The 11,308-nt window shown below is 42.9% G+C and overlaps 1 protein-coding gene across 5 annotated transcripts in view; it reads left to right on the forward strand.

Annotated features, from left to right (window-relative positions):
- bicd1a (bicaudal D homolog 1a) overlaps positions 1-11,308 on the forward strand; it is a 40,959-nt gene that overhangs the window by 26,093 nt on the left and 3,558 nt on the right. For 2 of the 5 annotated variants that reach the window (XM_081608395.1, XM_081608396.1), the window contains exons 4-9: positions 610-1,104; positions 4,729-5,115; positions 5,510-6,280; positions 7,008-7,159; positions 7,234-7,444; positions 8,467-8,552. In XM_081608395.1, the coding sequence (XP_081464521.1) occupies positions 610-1,104; positions 4,729-5,115; positions 5,510-6,280; positions 7,008-7,159; positions 7,234-7,444; positions 8,467-8,552 (2,102 nt within the window). The remainder of the gene's footprint in view (positions 1-609; positions 1,105-4,728; positions 5,116-5,509; positions 6,281-7,007; positions 7,160-7,233; positions 7,445-8,466; positions 8,553-11,308) is intronic. The other 3 variants (XM_081608397.1, XM_081608398.1, XM_081608399.1) reach the window with 2 other exon arrangements.

Genomic DNA, 11,308 nt, shown 5'->3' on the forward strand with positions numbered 1-11,308 from the left:
CATCTGTTCATCCATCCATCCATCCATCTGTTCATCCATTCATCCATCCATCCATCCATCCATCTGTTCATCCATCTGTTCATCCATCCATCCATCCATCCATCCATTCATCCATCCATCCATCCATCCATCCATCCATCCATCCATCCATCCATCTGTTCATCCATCCATCCATTCATCCATCCATCCATCTGTTCATCCATCCATCCATCCATCCATCCATCCATTCATCCATCCATCCATCTGTTCATCCATCCATCCATCCATCCATCCATCCATCCATCCATCCATCCATCTGTTCATCCATCCATCCATCCATTCATCCATCCATCCATCCATCCATTCATTCATCCATTCATCCAGGAGGGGTTTTTTTTAATTCATTGTGATTTTGGGTAATTATATTTTTGTTAAATTTTTGAAGTTTTTAATTGTATGAATCTGAAGTTTTGACACGAAGGTAGAAACCAGTTTCTGGTCAGAGTGACTGGGGACCCAGCAGTGTGTCCAGTTGAGTGACTGGGGACCCAGCAGTGTGTCCAGTTGAGTGACTGGGGACCCAGCAGTGTGTCCAGTTGAGTGACTGCTGTCCTTCCTGCTGCGCTGCAGGTGGAGTATGAGGGGCTGAAACATGAAATCAAAGTTCTGGAGGAGGAGACGGTCCTCCTGAACAGCCAGCTGGAGGACGCTCTGCGTCTGAAGGACATCTCAGAGGGACAGCTGGAGGAAGCGCTGGACGCCCTGAAGACGGAGCGCGAGCAGAAGAACAACCTGAGGAAGGAGCTGGCCCACCACATCAGCCTGAGCGACAGCGTGTACGGGGCCGGGGCCCACCTGGCGCTCACCGTCACCGGCGTCGAGGGCCTCAAGTTCGCCGAGGAGACCGGCGGCGGCGGCGGCGGCATCGTTCCCAACGCCATCCCTGCTGCCAACGGCAACATGGAGGACAGCAACCGCTGCAACGGCCACCTGCACCACGGCCCCGTCCTGGCCAAGGCCAGCGGGGATTACCGCGCCGGCAGGAAGGCGGACGGCCTGGTGCCGGACCTGTTCAGCGAGCTCAACCTGTCCGAGATGCAGAAGCTGAAGCAGCAGCTGCTGCAGGTGAGTCATGTGATTTAAATGATGCAGATCTGCTGAGGCGGAGGAATCAGCCGACATGCGTCGATCGTTTTAAACGCTTTAGTGCAGCTTTTAGACAACAAGCTGATAGAATAACTAATCTGGCTCTTCACCAATTATAATCTGGTAAATCATACTTGATTACATCAATGTGACGGATTATTAGGGCCTTTAGGATACAAGAGAAGTAAAATTGCTAGAAAAACTCAGAGATTTGGAGATGAATCTCAGAAATTTTCTAAAAAAAACATGGAAATTTCTGAGCTCAAGAAGTCAAAAATTTTCTAGAAAATGTACGGAGCCCTGTAGAGGACATGGGGAATTTCTTTTTCTTTTGCGTTTTATTGCACAATAATGTACTAATCAGTTCATAACTGAATACTGGAAGCCATTTTTACCGCCTTTCTTACGGTGGCCATCGTACTTTCTGCTATTTTAAAAGGTTTTCATGAGGTTTTTCCATGAATCTTAATATCTCGTTGTGAAATTACTGAAGTTTTATATATTTTTCTTTAGGATGGAAATTCACCACAAACCTTATTACCACATGAAAATAACTTCATGGGGTAATAAATCACCTGACAGTTTTGATTCTGTGCTGGTCTGAAAGGTTTAAAGCGTCGTTTTCATGTCCATCTCAACCTACATAAACACATAAACATGCAGTGAATAAATGCAGTGAATAAATCCATTTTCAGTCAGTTTTTTGCACCAAATAGTTAAGAATAAACATCAATGAGGCTCTTTATATGTATATATAGCTAAAATTTTAAATTGACATTAGACTTTATACACAGCAGACCAGCAAACATTGCAGTAAACATATTAAACTCATAAACTAACAGGTTTATAAATATTAAATCTGTGAAGATTATATAGTTCAGGTTATGAGCTCAGATGTAAGAGAAATTTTTATATTTGTCCATTTTGTGCATCTGATTTAGAATCAAGCTTGAATCATTCCAGACTGTCATTAATATCAAATAAAGTTATTACTAGATGCATTAGCTGGGATCCAGAGGGATTCTGGGAATTAAATTTCCTTCTGCAATATTAGTGGAAATGTTTCCCACTGCTGATATGGTTACTTTACCATTTTATACTATTTGTGGATTAATTAGAGGCTGATGCCCTTTTTAAAGATACAGACAAAAATTAACAGCAATATATCTAAATTATATTTTCACCATGTTTTTCATTTATTTATAAATGTCACAAATATTTAGTTAGCAGCAAATTTAGCTTCATACTAAATATTTTGCTAACTAAATACTTTGGAGCTAACTGTTAGCTTGCTAACTATTTATCTCCAAACTAAATACATAGGTTGGATCAAAAATATTTCATTTTTGAACTAAGTATTTAGCTTCCTAACTAAATATTTAGCTTCCTAATTAAATATTTAGCTTCTTAACTAAATATTTAGCTTCCTAACTAAATATTTAGCTTCCTAACTAAATATTTAGCTTCCTAACTAAATATTTAAATATTTAGCTTCTTAACTAAGTATTTAGCTTCCTAACTAAATATTTAGCTTCCTAACTAAATATTTAGCTTCCTAACTAAATATTTAAATATTTAGCTTCCTAACTAAATATTTAGCTTCCTAACTAAATATTTAAATATTTAGCTTCTTAACTAAGTATTTAGCTTCCTAACTAAGTATTTAGCTTCCTAACTAAGTATTTAGCTTCCTAACTAAATATTTAAATATTTAGCTTCTTAACTAAGTATTTAGCTTCCTAACTAAATATTTAGCTTCCTAACTAAGTATTTAGCTTCCTAACTAAATACTTAGCTTCCTAACTAAATACTTAGCTTCCTAACTAAATACTTAGCTTCCTAACTAAGTATTTAGCTTCCTAACTAAATATTTAGCTTCCTAACTAAGTATTTAGCTTCCTAACTAAATATTTAGCTTCCTAACTAAATATTTAAATATTTAGCTTCCTAACTAAATATTTAGCTTCCTAAGTATTTAGCTTCCTAACTAAATATTTAGCTTCCTAACTAAATATTTAAATATTTAGCTTCCTAACTAAATATTTAGCTTCCTAAGTATTTAGCTTCCTAACTAAATATTTAAATATTTAGCTTCTTAACTAAGTATTTAGCTTCCTGACTAAGTATTTAGCTTCCTAACTAAATATTTAAATATTTAGCTTCTTAACTAAGTATTTAGCTTCCTGACTAAGTATTTAGCTTCCTAACTAAATATTTAAATATTTAGCTTCTTAACTAAGTATTTAGCTTCCTAACTAAATATTTAGCTTCCTAACTAAATACTTAGCTTCCTAACTAAGTATTTAGCTTCCTAACTAAATATTTAGCTTCCTAACTAAGTATTTAGCTTCCTAACTAAATATTTAGCTTCCTAACTAAATACTTAGCTTCCTAACTAAGTATTTAGCTTCCTAACTAAATATTTAGCTTCCTAACTAAGTATTTAGCTTCCTAACTAAATATTTAGCTTCCTAACTAAGTATTTAGCTTCCTAACTAAATACTTAGCTTCCTAACTAAATACTTAGCTTCCTAACTAAGTATTTAGCTTCCTAACTAAATATTTAGCTTCCTAACTAAGTATTTAGCTTCCTAACTAAATATTTAGCTTCCTAACTAAATATTTAGCTTCCTAACTAAGTATTTAGCTTCCTAACTAAATATTTAGCTTCCTAACTAAGTATTTAGCTTCCTAACTAAATATTTAGCTTCCTAACTAAGTATTTAGCTTCCTAACTAAATATTTAAATATTTAGCTTCTTAACTAAGTATTTAGCTTCCTAACTAAATATTTAGCTTCCTAACTAAGTATTTAGCTTCCTAACTAAATATTTAGCTTCCTAACTAAGTATTTAGCTTCCTAACTAAGTATTTAGCTTCCTAACTAAATATTTAAATATTTAGCTTCTTAACTAAGTATTTAGCTTCCTAACTAAATATTTAGCTTCCTAACTAAGTATTTAGCTTCCTAACTAAATATTTAGCTTCCTAACTAAATATTTAGCTTCCTAACTAAGTATTTAGCTTCCTAACTAAATATTTAGCTTCCTAACTAAATATTTAAATATTTAGCTTCTTAACTAAGTATTTAGCTTCCTAACTAAATATTTAGCTTCCTAACTAAATATTTAGCTTCCTAACTAAGTATTTAGCTTCCTAACTAAGTATTTAGCTTCCTAACTAAATATTTAGCTTCCTAACTAAATATTTAGCTTCCTAACTAAATATTTAGCTTCCTAACTAAATATTTAGCTTCCTAACTAAATATTTAGCTTGCTTATTATTTAGTTTCTGACATATAACAGTAAACGAATGAATAACTGTTAAAATATTATTTTTAAAAATTGACTGCTGTTATTTAATTTTTTATAACGAGCTGACGAACCTAATTTATTGCTGGAATGTCAAAACATCAAAACATCTGGAGGCCCATTTATTTCAGCCACTGCTCAAAATGGGAAAAACAACAAAACATGCTCTTCAAGTAAAACTGATTTAGTGCCAGAACAGGAAATAAAAAGACAAAAAAGGTAAATAAAAAGGTAAAAACAGAGAACTGCCGTCAGTATTTCAGGTCTTTTCCTTCTCCACCTCCGTCCTGCAGGTGGAGCGTGAGAAGGCGGGTCTGCTGATGACCCTGCAGGAGTCGCAGACCCAGCTGCAGCACACGCAGGGCGCCCTGACGGAGCAGAACGAGCGCGTCCATCGCCTCACCGAAAACGTCAACGCCCTCAAACACCTGAACGCCGACAAGGAGCTGGACGACCCGCAAGAGAGCGAGAAGCCAGACGGCGGCTCCCCGTCGTCCAACGGCCGCCTCGACCCTGACATCCACGGGTTTGAGATCCTGGAGTGTAAGTACAAGGTGGCGGTGACGGAGGTGATCGACCTGAAGGCCGAGCTCAAAGCCTTAAAGGAGAAGTACAACCAGGCGGTGGAGGGCCAGGGAGACTGCCACAACGACGACCGGGTCCAGGCGCTGACTGAGCAGGTTCGCTACCTCAGACACACACCAACCTCTTCATCTGATCAAATACTCTCCACTTCTGCCTGAGCTGGTATTGCTGTCTGAAGAAATGCACCAAAAACAACCAATCAGAGCCAGGAGGAGGGGCTTAGCGCTGTCAATCACTTCATGTACTCCCTGCTAAATGTTGTATTGGTAGAGAATCAGCTTCCCATTAAAGGAAAACAGTTTTTCTGCCCTCATCAGCGGCTCTGCTAGCTAGCATTAGCATTCCTGACAGGCTGCAGAATGTTCCAGTTTTTATTCAGTTAATAGTCAGAAAAGTTGATTACTAAAATAATAACAGACCTAAAGCATATATACAATTACCATTCTGGTGTTACGCCCATAATCTCACCGATTTCTTGAATATACTCAGGTTTCCCATTTGGAGCGGAGCTACCGTGAGAGCCGGGAGCGCGTGGCTGGCCTGGAGGCCGAGCTGCGCGCCGCATCACACACGGCGACGGAGAGCCAGAGCATGCTGAACGCGGCGCAGGACGAGCTGGTGACCTTCAGCGAGGAGCTGGCGCAGCTCTACCACCACGTCTGCCTCTGCAACAACGAGACGCCCAACCGCGTCATGCTGGATTACTACCGGCAGAGCCGCATCACACGCAGCGGCAGCCTGAAGGGCCCCGAGGATCCGCGGGCGCTGCTGTCTCCCCGCCTGGCGCGCCGCCTCGCCGCCGTGTCCGCAGCCTGCTCGCCCGACTCCCCGCGCAGCCCAATGGACTCTCCGTCCAGAGACGCCCACCACAGCAACGCGGCGGGCAACACGGCGGGCGGCGTGGCAGACTCGTCGTCCTGCCACAGCAGCCCCATCCATAACATCGGCGGCTCGCCCTCCATCAGCATATCCCGCTGCCCGTCTCCGGTGCCGTCGGACGCGGGCGGCGACCTGCGGAGGGAGCCGATGAACATCTACAACCTGAACGCCATCATCCGAGACCAGATCAAGCACCTGCAGCGGGCCGTGGACCGCTCGCTGCAGCTGTCCCGGCAGAGAGCTGCAGCCAGGGAGATGGCCACCATGCTGGACAAGGACAAGGAGTCGTGCATGGAGGAAATCCTGAAGCTCAAGTCGCTGCTCAGCACCAAGAGGGAGCAGATCGCCACGCTGCGCCTCGTCCTCAAGGCCAATAAACAGGTAAAATACTTCTTTTATTAAATAGCTTCTTTTGATGAATAGCTATTAAAAAGATTTATCATTTTTTCAAAGTGGCTGTTTTGTAAATCAAAGCACAAGTGCTGAAAACACCAAACAGTCAACAATCAACAAAAACAGTATTTTGTACAGTGTCATTGTTAAAATCATCAGTGAACATCAATTATGTTGATCAATATTCCATTTATTATTATTCAAAAGCAGCTCTGAACATGTTGGAACAAACTCAGTGTTTCAGCTGTTTCGCTGTTTTCTGGACGTTTGTTCCAGATGATGTGTTTTCAGGCACGTAGTTCCATTTTATAGCATAATTACCTTCAGTTGTTATAAAAATGCTTTTCATATGAAATATGACTTTAAAAAATTTGTCTTGAAATTGGGCCTCTGTCTCTTTAAGAAGCTCCTGCTCTTTCTGAAGCTCCGCCTTCAGGAAGTCATCCCAGCATGGCTCCTCTATTAACCCTTTAACTACATTTTTACCACCATGTGTTTGCTAATTGCCGCTGGCTAGTCTGAAGGAGCCGAGTGAAGCAGAGCTGCTCTGTGAGGCAGAAGCTCAGAACCCGCAGCTCTGAGGAGGAGCTGCACCTCGAAGGCGGGGCTACGACCACCCAGCCGTTTGCACAGCTGAATGTTTGCAAAACAGTTAGAATTTCTGAGTTCAATAGATTCTTCAGTGAAATTCATAGTTAAATATTTGTTCTTGCAGACAGCAGAAAATGCCCTGGCTAACCTGAAGAGCAAGTATGAAAATGAAAAGTCAGTGGTGACAGAGACCATGATGAAGCTGAGGAACGAGCTGAAGGCTCTGAAGGAAGACGCTGCCACCTTCTCCTCTCTCAGAGCCATGTTCGCCACGAGGTCAGGAACTCCAGCAGAGGAATGGCTTCCCTGGCCTGCAGGGACAAACCTCCTCACCTTCCGTCTGTCTGCAGGTGTGATGAGTACGTCACCCAGCTGGACGAGATGCAGAGGCAGCTGGCCGCAGCAGAGGACGAGAAGAAGACGCTCAACTCCCTCCTCAGGATGGCGATCCAGCAGAAGCTCGCCCTGACGCAGCGGCTGGAGGACCTGGAGTTTGACCACGAGCAGATTCACCGCGGCCGCGGCGCCAAAGTGCCCAAGATAAAAAGCAGCCCACCCAAAGTGAGTCGTGTGTGTGACCTTTAATTTCACCCCAGGCGTCAGCTTTGTACCTGAGGGTCGGTTCTGTTACGACCGTCTGTCTGCAGCTGTTTACAGAAAAGCCGGTTCTCAGCTGTTCTGAACACCGTGGTAAAGCTGAACCTCAGTGGTGAGCTGCAAAGTTAGCTGGACTTAGCAAACTTTGCAAAACATCCAAGTAATTTAGCGCTTCAAAAAAGTTATCAAAAGAAGCTAAATGACACGTTATGTCTGATTTCTGGGTTAGTGAACGTTTGCCCAGCACAGCCAGGTGTTTTTAAAGGTTTATATAAAGGCTCATCCTCATTTTTGTTTTGCTAAGTTAGAACCAAAAACTTGCAGCAACAATGTGATTCTACAGAGCATCGACTCAGGAAAAAGAAAAAATCTTCAGATTAAAAAAAAGAAAAGTTGCAAATCAAGATGTGTTTTTTTCAACTTCACAGTTTGTACATTATTGTATTATGAGAAAGTTTCTATGGTATAAAGAACTTTCTCCTCTTAATCATCGGTATTTTCTACATGTCAGTATTTTCAGTTTAAAGTGTTTGATACTCAATATTTAAAAAATTGTTGCTCCGTATTTTGACACTTAATATTTGAAAACATGACAACCAGGAACCAAAAATGGCTGCAGAAGCAGTTTATGCGTCGTGACTCATAGCACCTCCTAGTGGAAGATTTAGGAAGTACCATTAGAAATGATTTATTTCACATCAACGTAACTTATGTTAATCATAACTACCATGTGTTTCATGGCTCGCCTCCTCAGTCCGATCCTGACCCAGAGTAACACATCTGCACCACTAGGTGGCAGTGTTGGATTATGTCTTCTTCATGTGTTTTATTCCAGAGCAGGGTACAATCAGCTGTTTGTGTGCCAGTAACCGGTTCCAGTTCATGCTGATGCTTTCGTTGAAGCCGCAGCTGTTTCATAAATGTCTAGTGTTCAGTGTGAACTAACCTCGAGTGTCACCACTCTATATATCTGTCTAATTTATCAGTTTTTTGTAGATTGTCAGCAGCCTTCTGCCTCAGTACCGACATTCTCCCCACAACTAAGGCGAGGGAGAGCCTCCTTAGCCCGCAGGTAACCCGCTAGAGAAGCTGCTGGCCTTCTCACACCTCTGCATCTGGATAATTGGTCCTGCATGTTCTCTGCAGTCGCACTGTAGCAGTTTATGAATAAAACACGGCATCAAAATGATCCACTTTTCATTCCAGGGTTGACGATTTTCTCCCTTTGCATGTGTAATTTTGCATGGCAGTTATCTTTAGATGCTTATTTTTCCACTTGGAGCTTGGACTCAACCGTCTACATTTGTCCCAGAAACTAAATTTACTCATTTGTGATGTTAAAAACAGCGATGAGAATTTGATTTTCAAAGCAATTACCCATGAATTGTGCTGATTTCTGATCCTCGGCATCTACTCCAGTCTGCTTTGGCCGGGCAGAAAGACAAATGGAGACATTAACGTTCTTTTTCACACTTATTACATTTTAAATATGAATCCATGCTCAGACGCAATCCCTCCTTTTCTGCATCTTTTCATTTGCTTTTCCTGCAGACGGTCTCTTCCGAGAACGACAGTGTTGCAACTTCCATCCAGGAATCTTTAGCCAGTTGACAGTTTTGTAATAGTTATCCACTGATAATTCCTCGCTGGTCGGATTAGCGCTCCGTATTCATGGTTCAAAAACCAGCCAAAAGGTTTTCCTTCAGCGAAGACGGAGCCGCTTGAATCTCTTTATCGTCTGGGTTTAGTTCCAAAATGGAGGCTGATGGACAGGAAAGTTTACAAAACTTTTAAAATTGATTTTAAATCATCATAAAGGAGAATGAAGAATAGTTTTTTTTGGCACACGGCCCACAAAAAGTCGTTTGATCAAACCCAGCAGAGGATTTGCTTTGTGTATCCAAGGCAACAGCTGAGGCCTCTACATGTTTGTATCTGTTGTGTTTTTGTTGTCTTTCTTTCCAGTCGTGCTTTGAAGTTAAACTTTTATCGAATGGTTTTGGGTCCTGATGGATGCAGAAAGAAGAAAAACACATTTTTCAGCTTCTTTTCCTGGTTGAAACGAGAAGATCTGGCCCTCAGCATGATGCTGCCAGTATAATGAAGACCTGGCCCTCAGCATGATGCTGCCAGTATAATGAAGACCTGGCCCTCAGCATGATGCTGCCAGTATAATGAAGACCTGGCCCTCAGCATGATGCTGCCAGTACGTCTGAAGACCTGGCCCTCAGCATGATGCTGCCAGTACGTCTGAAGACCTGGCCCTCAGCATGATGCTGCCAGTACGTCTGAAGACCTGGCCCTCAGCATGATGCTGCCAGTATAATGAAGACCTGGCCCTCAGCATGATGCTGCCAGTATAATGAAGACCTGGCCCTCAGCATGATGCTGCCAGTATAATGAAGACCTGGCCCTCAGCATGATGCTGCCAGTATAATGAAGACCTGGCCCTCAGCATGATGCTGCCAGTATAATGAAGACCTGGCCCTCAGCATGATGCTGCCAGTATAATGAAGACCTGGCCCTCAGCATGATGCTGCCAGTATAATGAAGACCTGGCCCTCAGCATGATGCTGCCAGTATAATGAAGACCTGGCCCTCAGCATGATGCTGCCAGTACGTCTGAAGACCTGGCCCTCAGCATGATGCTGCCAGTATAATGAAGACCTGGCCCTCAGCATGATGCTGCCAGTATAATGAAGATCTGGCCCTCAGCATGATGCTGCCAGTATAATGAAGACCTGGCCCTCAGCATGATGCTGCCAGTATAATGAAGACCTGGCCCTCAGCATGATGCTGCCAGTATAATGAAGACCTGGCCCTCAGCATGATGCTGCCAGTATAATGAAGACCTGGCCCTCAGCATGATGCTGCCAGTATAATGAAGACCTGGCCGTCAGCATGATGCTGCCAGTATAATGAAGACCTGGCCCTCAGCATGATGCTGCCAGTATAATGAAGACCTGGCCCTCAGCATGATGCTGCCAGTATAATGAAGATCTGGCCCTCAGCATGATGCTGCCAGTATAATGAAGACGTGGCCCTCAGCATGATGCTGCCAGTATAATGAAGACCTGGCCCTCAGCATGATGCTGCCAGTATAATGAAGACCTGGCCCTCAGCATGATGCTGCCAGTATAATGAAGACCTGGCCCTCAGCATGATGCTGCCAGTATAATGAAGACCTGGCCCTCAGCATGATGCTGCCAGTATAATGAAGACCTGGCCCTCAGCATGATGCTGCCAGTATAATGAAGACCTGGCCCTCAGCATGATGCTGCCAGTATAATGAAGACCTGGCCCTCAGCATGATGCTGCCAGTATAATGAAGACCTGGCCCTCAGCATGATGCTGCCAGTATAATGAAGACCTGGCCCTCAGCATGATGCTGCCAGTATAATGAAGACCTGGCCCTCAGCATGATGCTGCCAGTATAATGAAGACCTGGCCCTCAGCATGATGCTGCCAGTATAATGAAGACCTGGCCCTCAGCATGATGCTGCCAGTATAATGAAGACTGGCCCTCAGGATGATGCTGCCAGTATAATGAAGACGTGGCCCTCAGCATGATGCTGCCAGTATAATGAAGACCTGGCCCTCAGCATGATGCTGCCAGTATAATGAAGACCTGGCCCTCAGCATGATGCTGCCAGTATAATGAAGACCTGGCCCTCAGCATGATGCTGCCAGTATAATGAAGACCTGGCCCTCAGCATGATGCTGCCAGTATAATGAAGACCTGGCCCTCAGCATGATGCTGCCAGTATAATGAAGACCTGGCCCTCAGCATGATGCTGCCAGTATAATGAAGACCTGGCCCTCAGCATG

Source organism: Poecilia reticulata, chromosome 6 (genome assembly GCF_904066995.2).
Source record: "Poecilia reticulata chromosome 6, P_reticulata-male-v2, whole genome shotgun sequence".
NCBI classification, from domain to species: domain Eukaryota; kingdom Metazoa; phylum Chordata; class Actinopteri; order Cyprinodontiformes; family Poeciliidae; genus Poecilia; species Poecilia reticulata.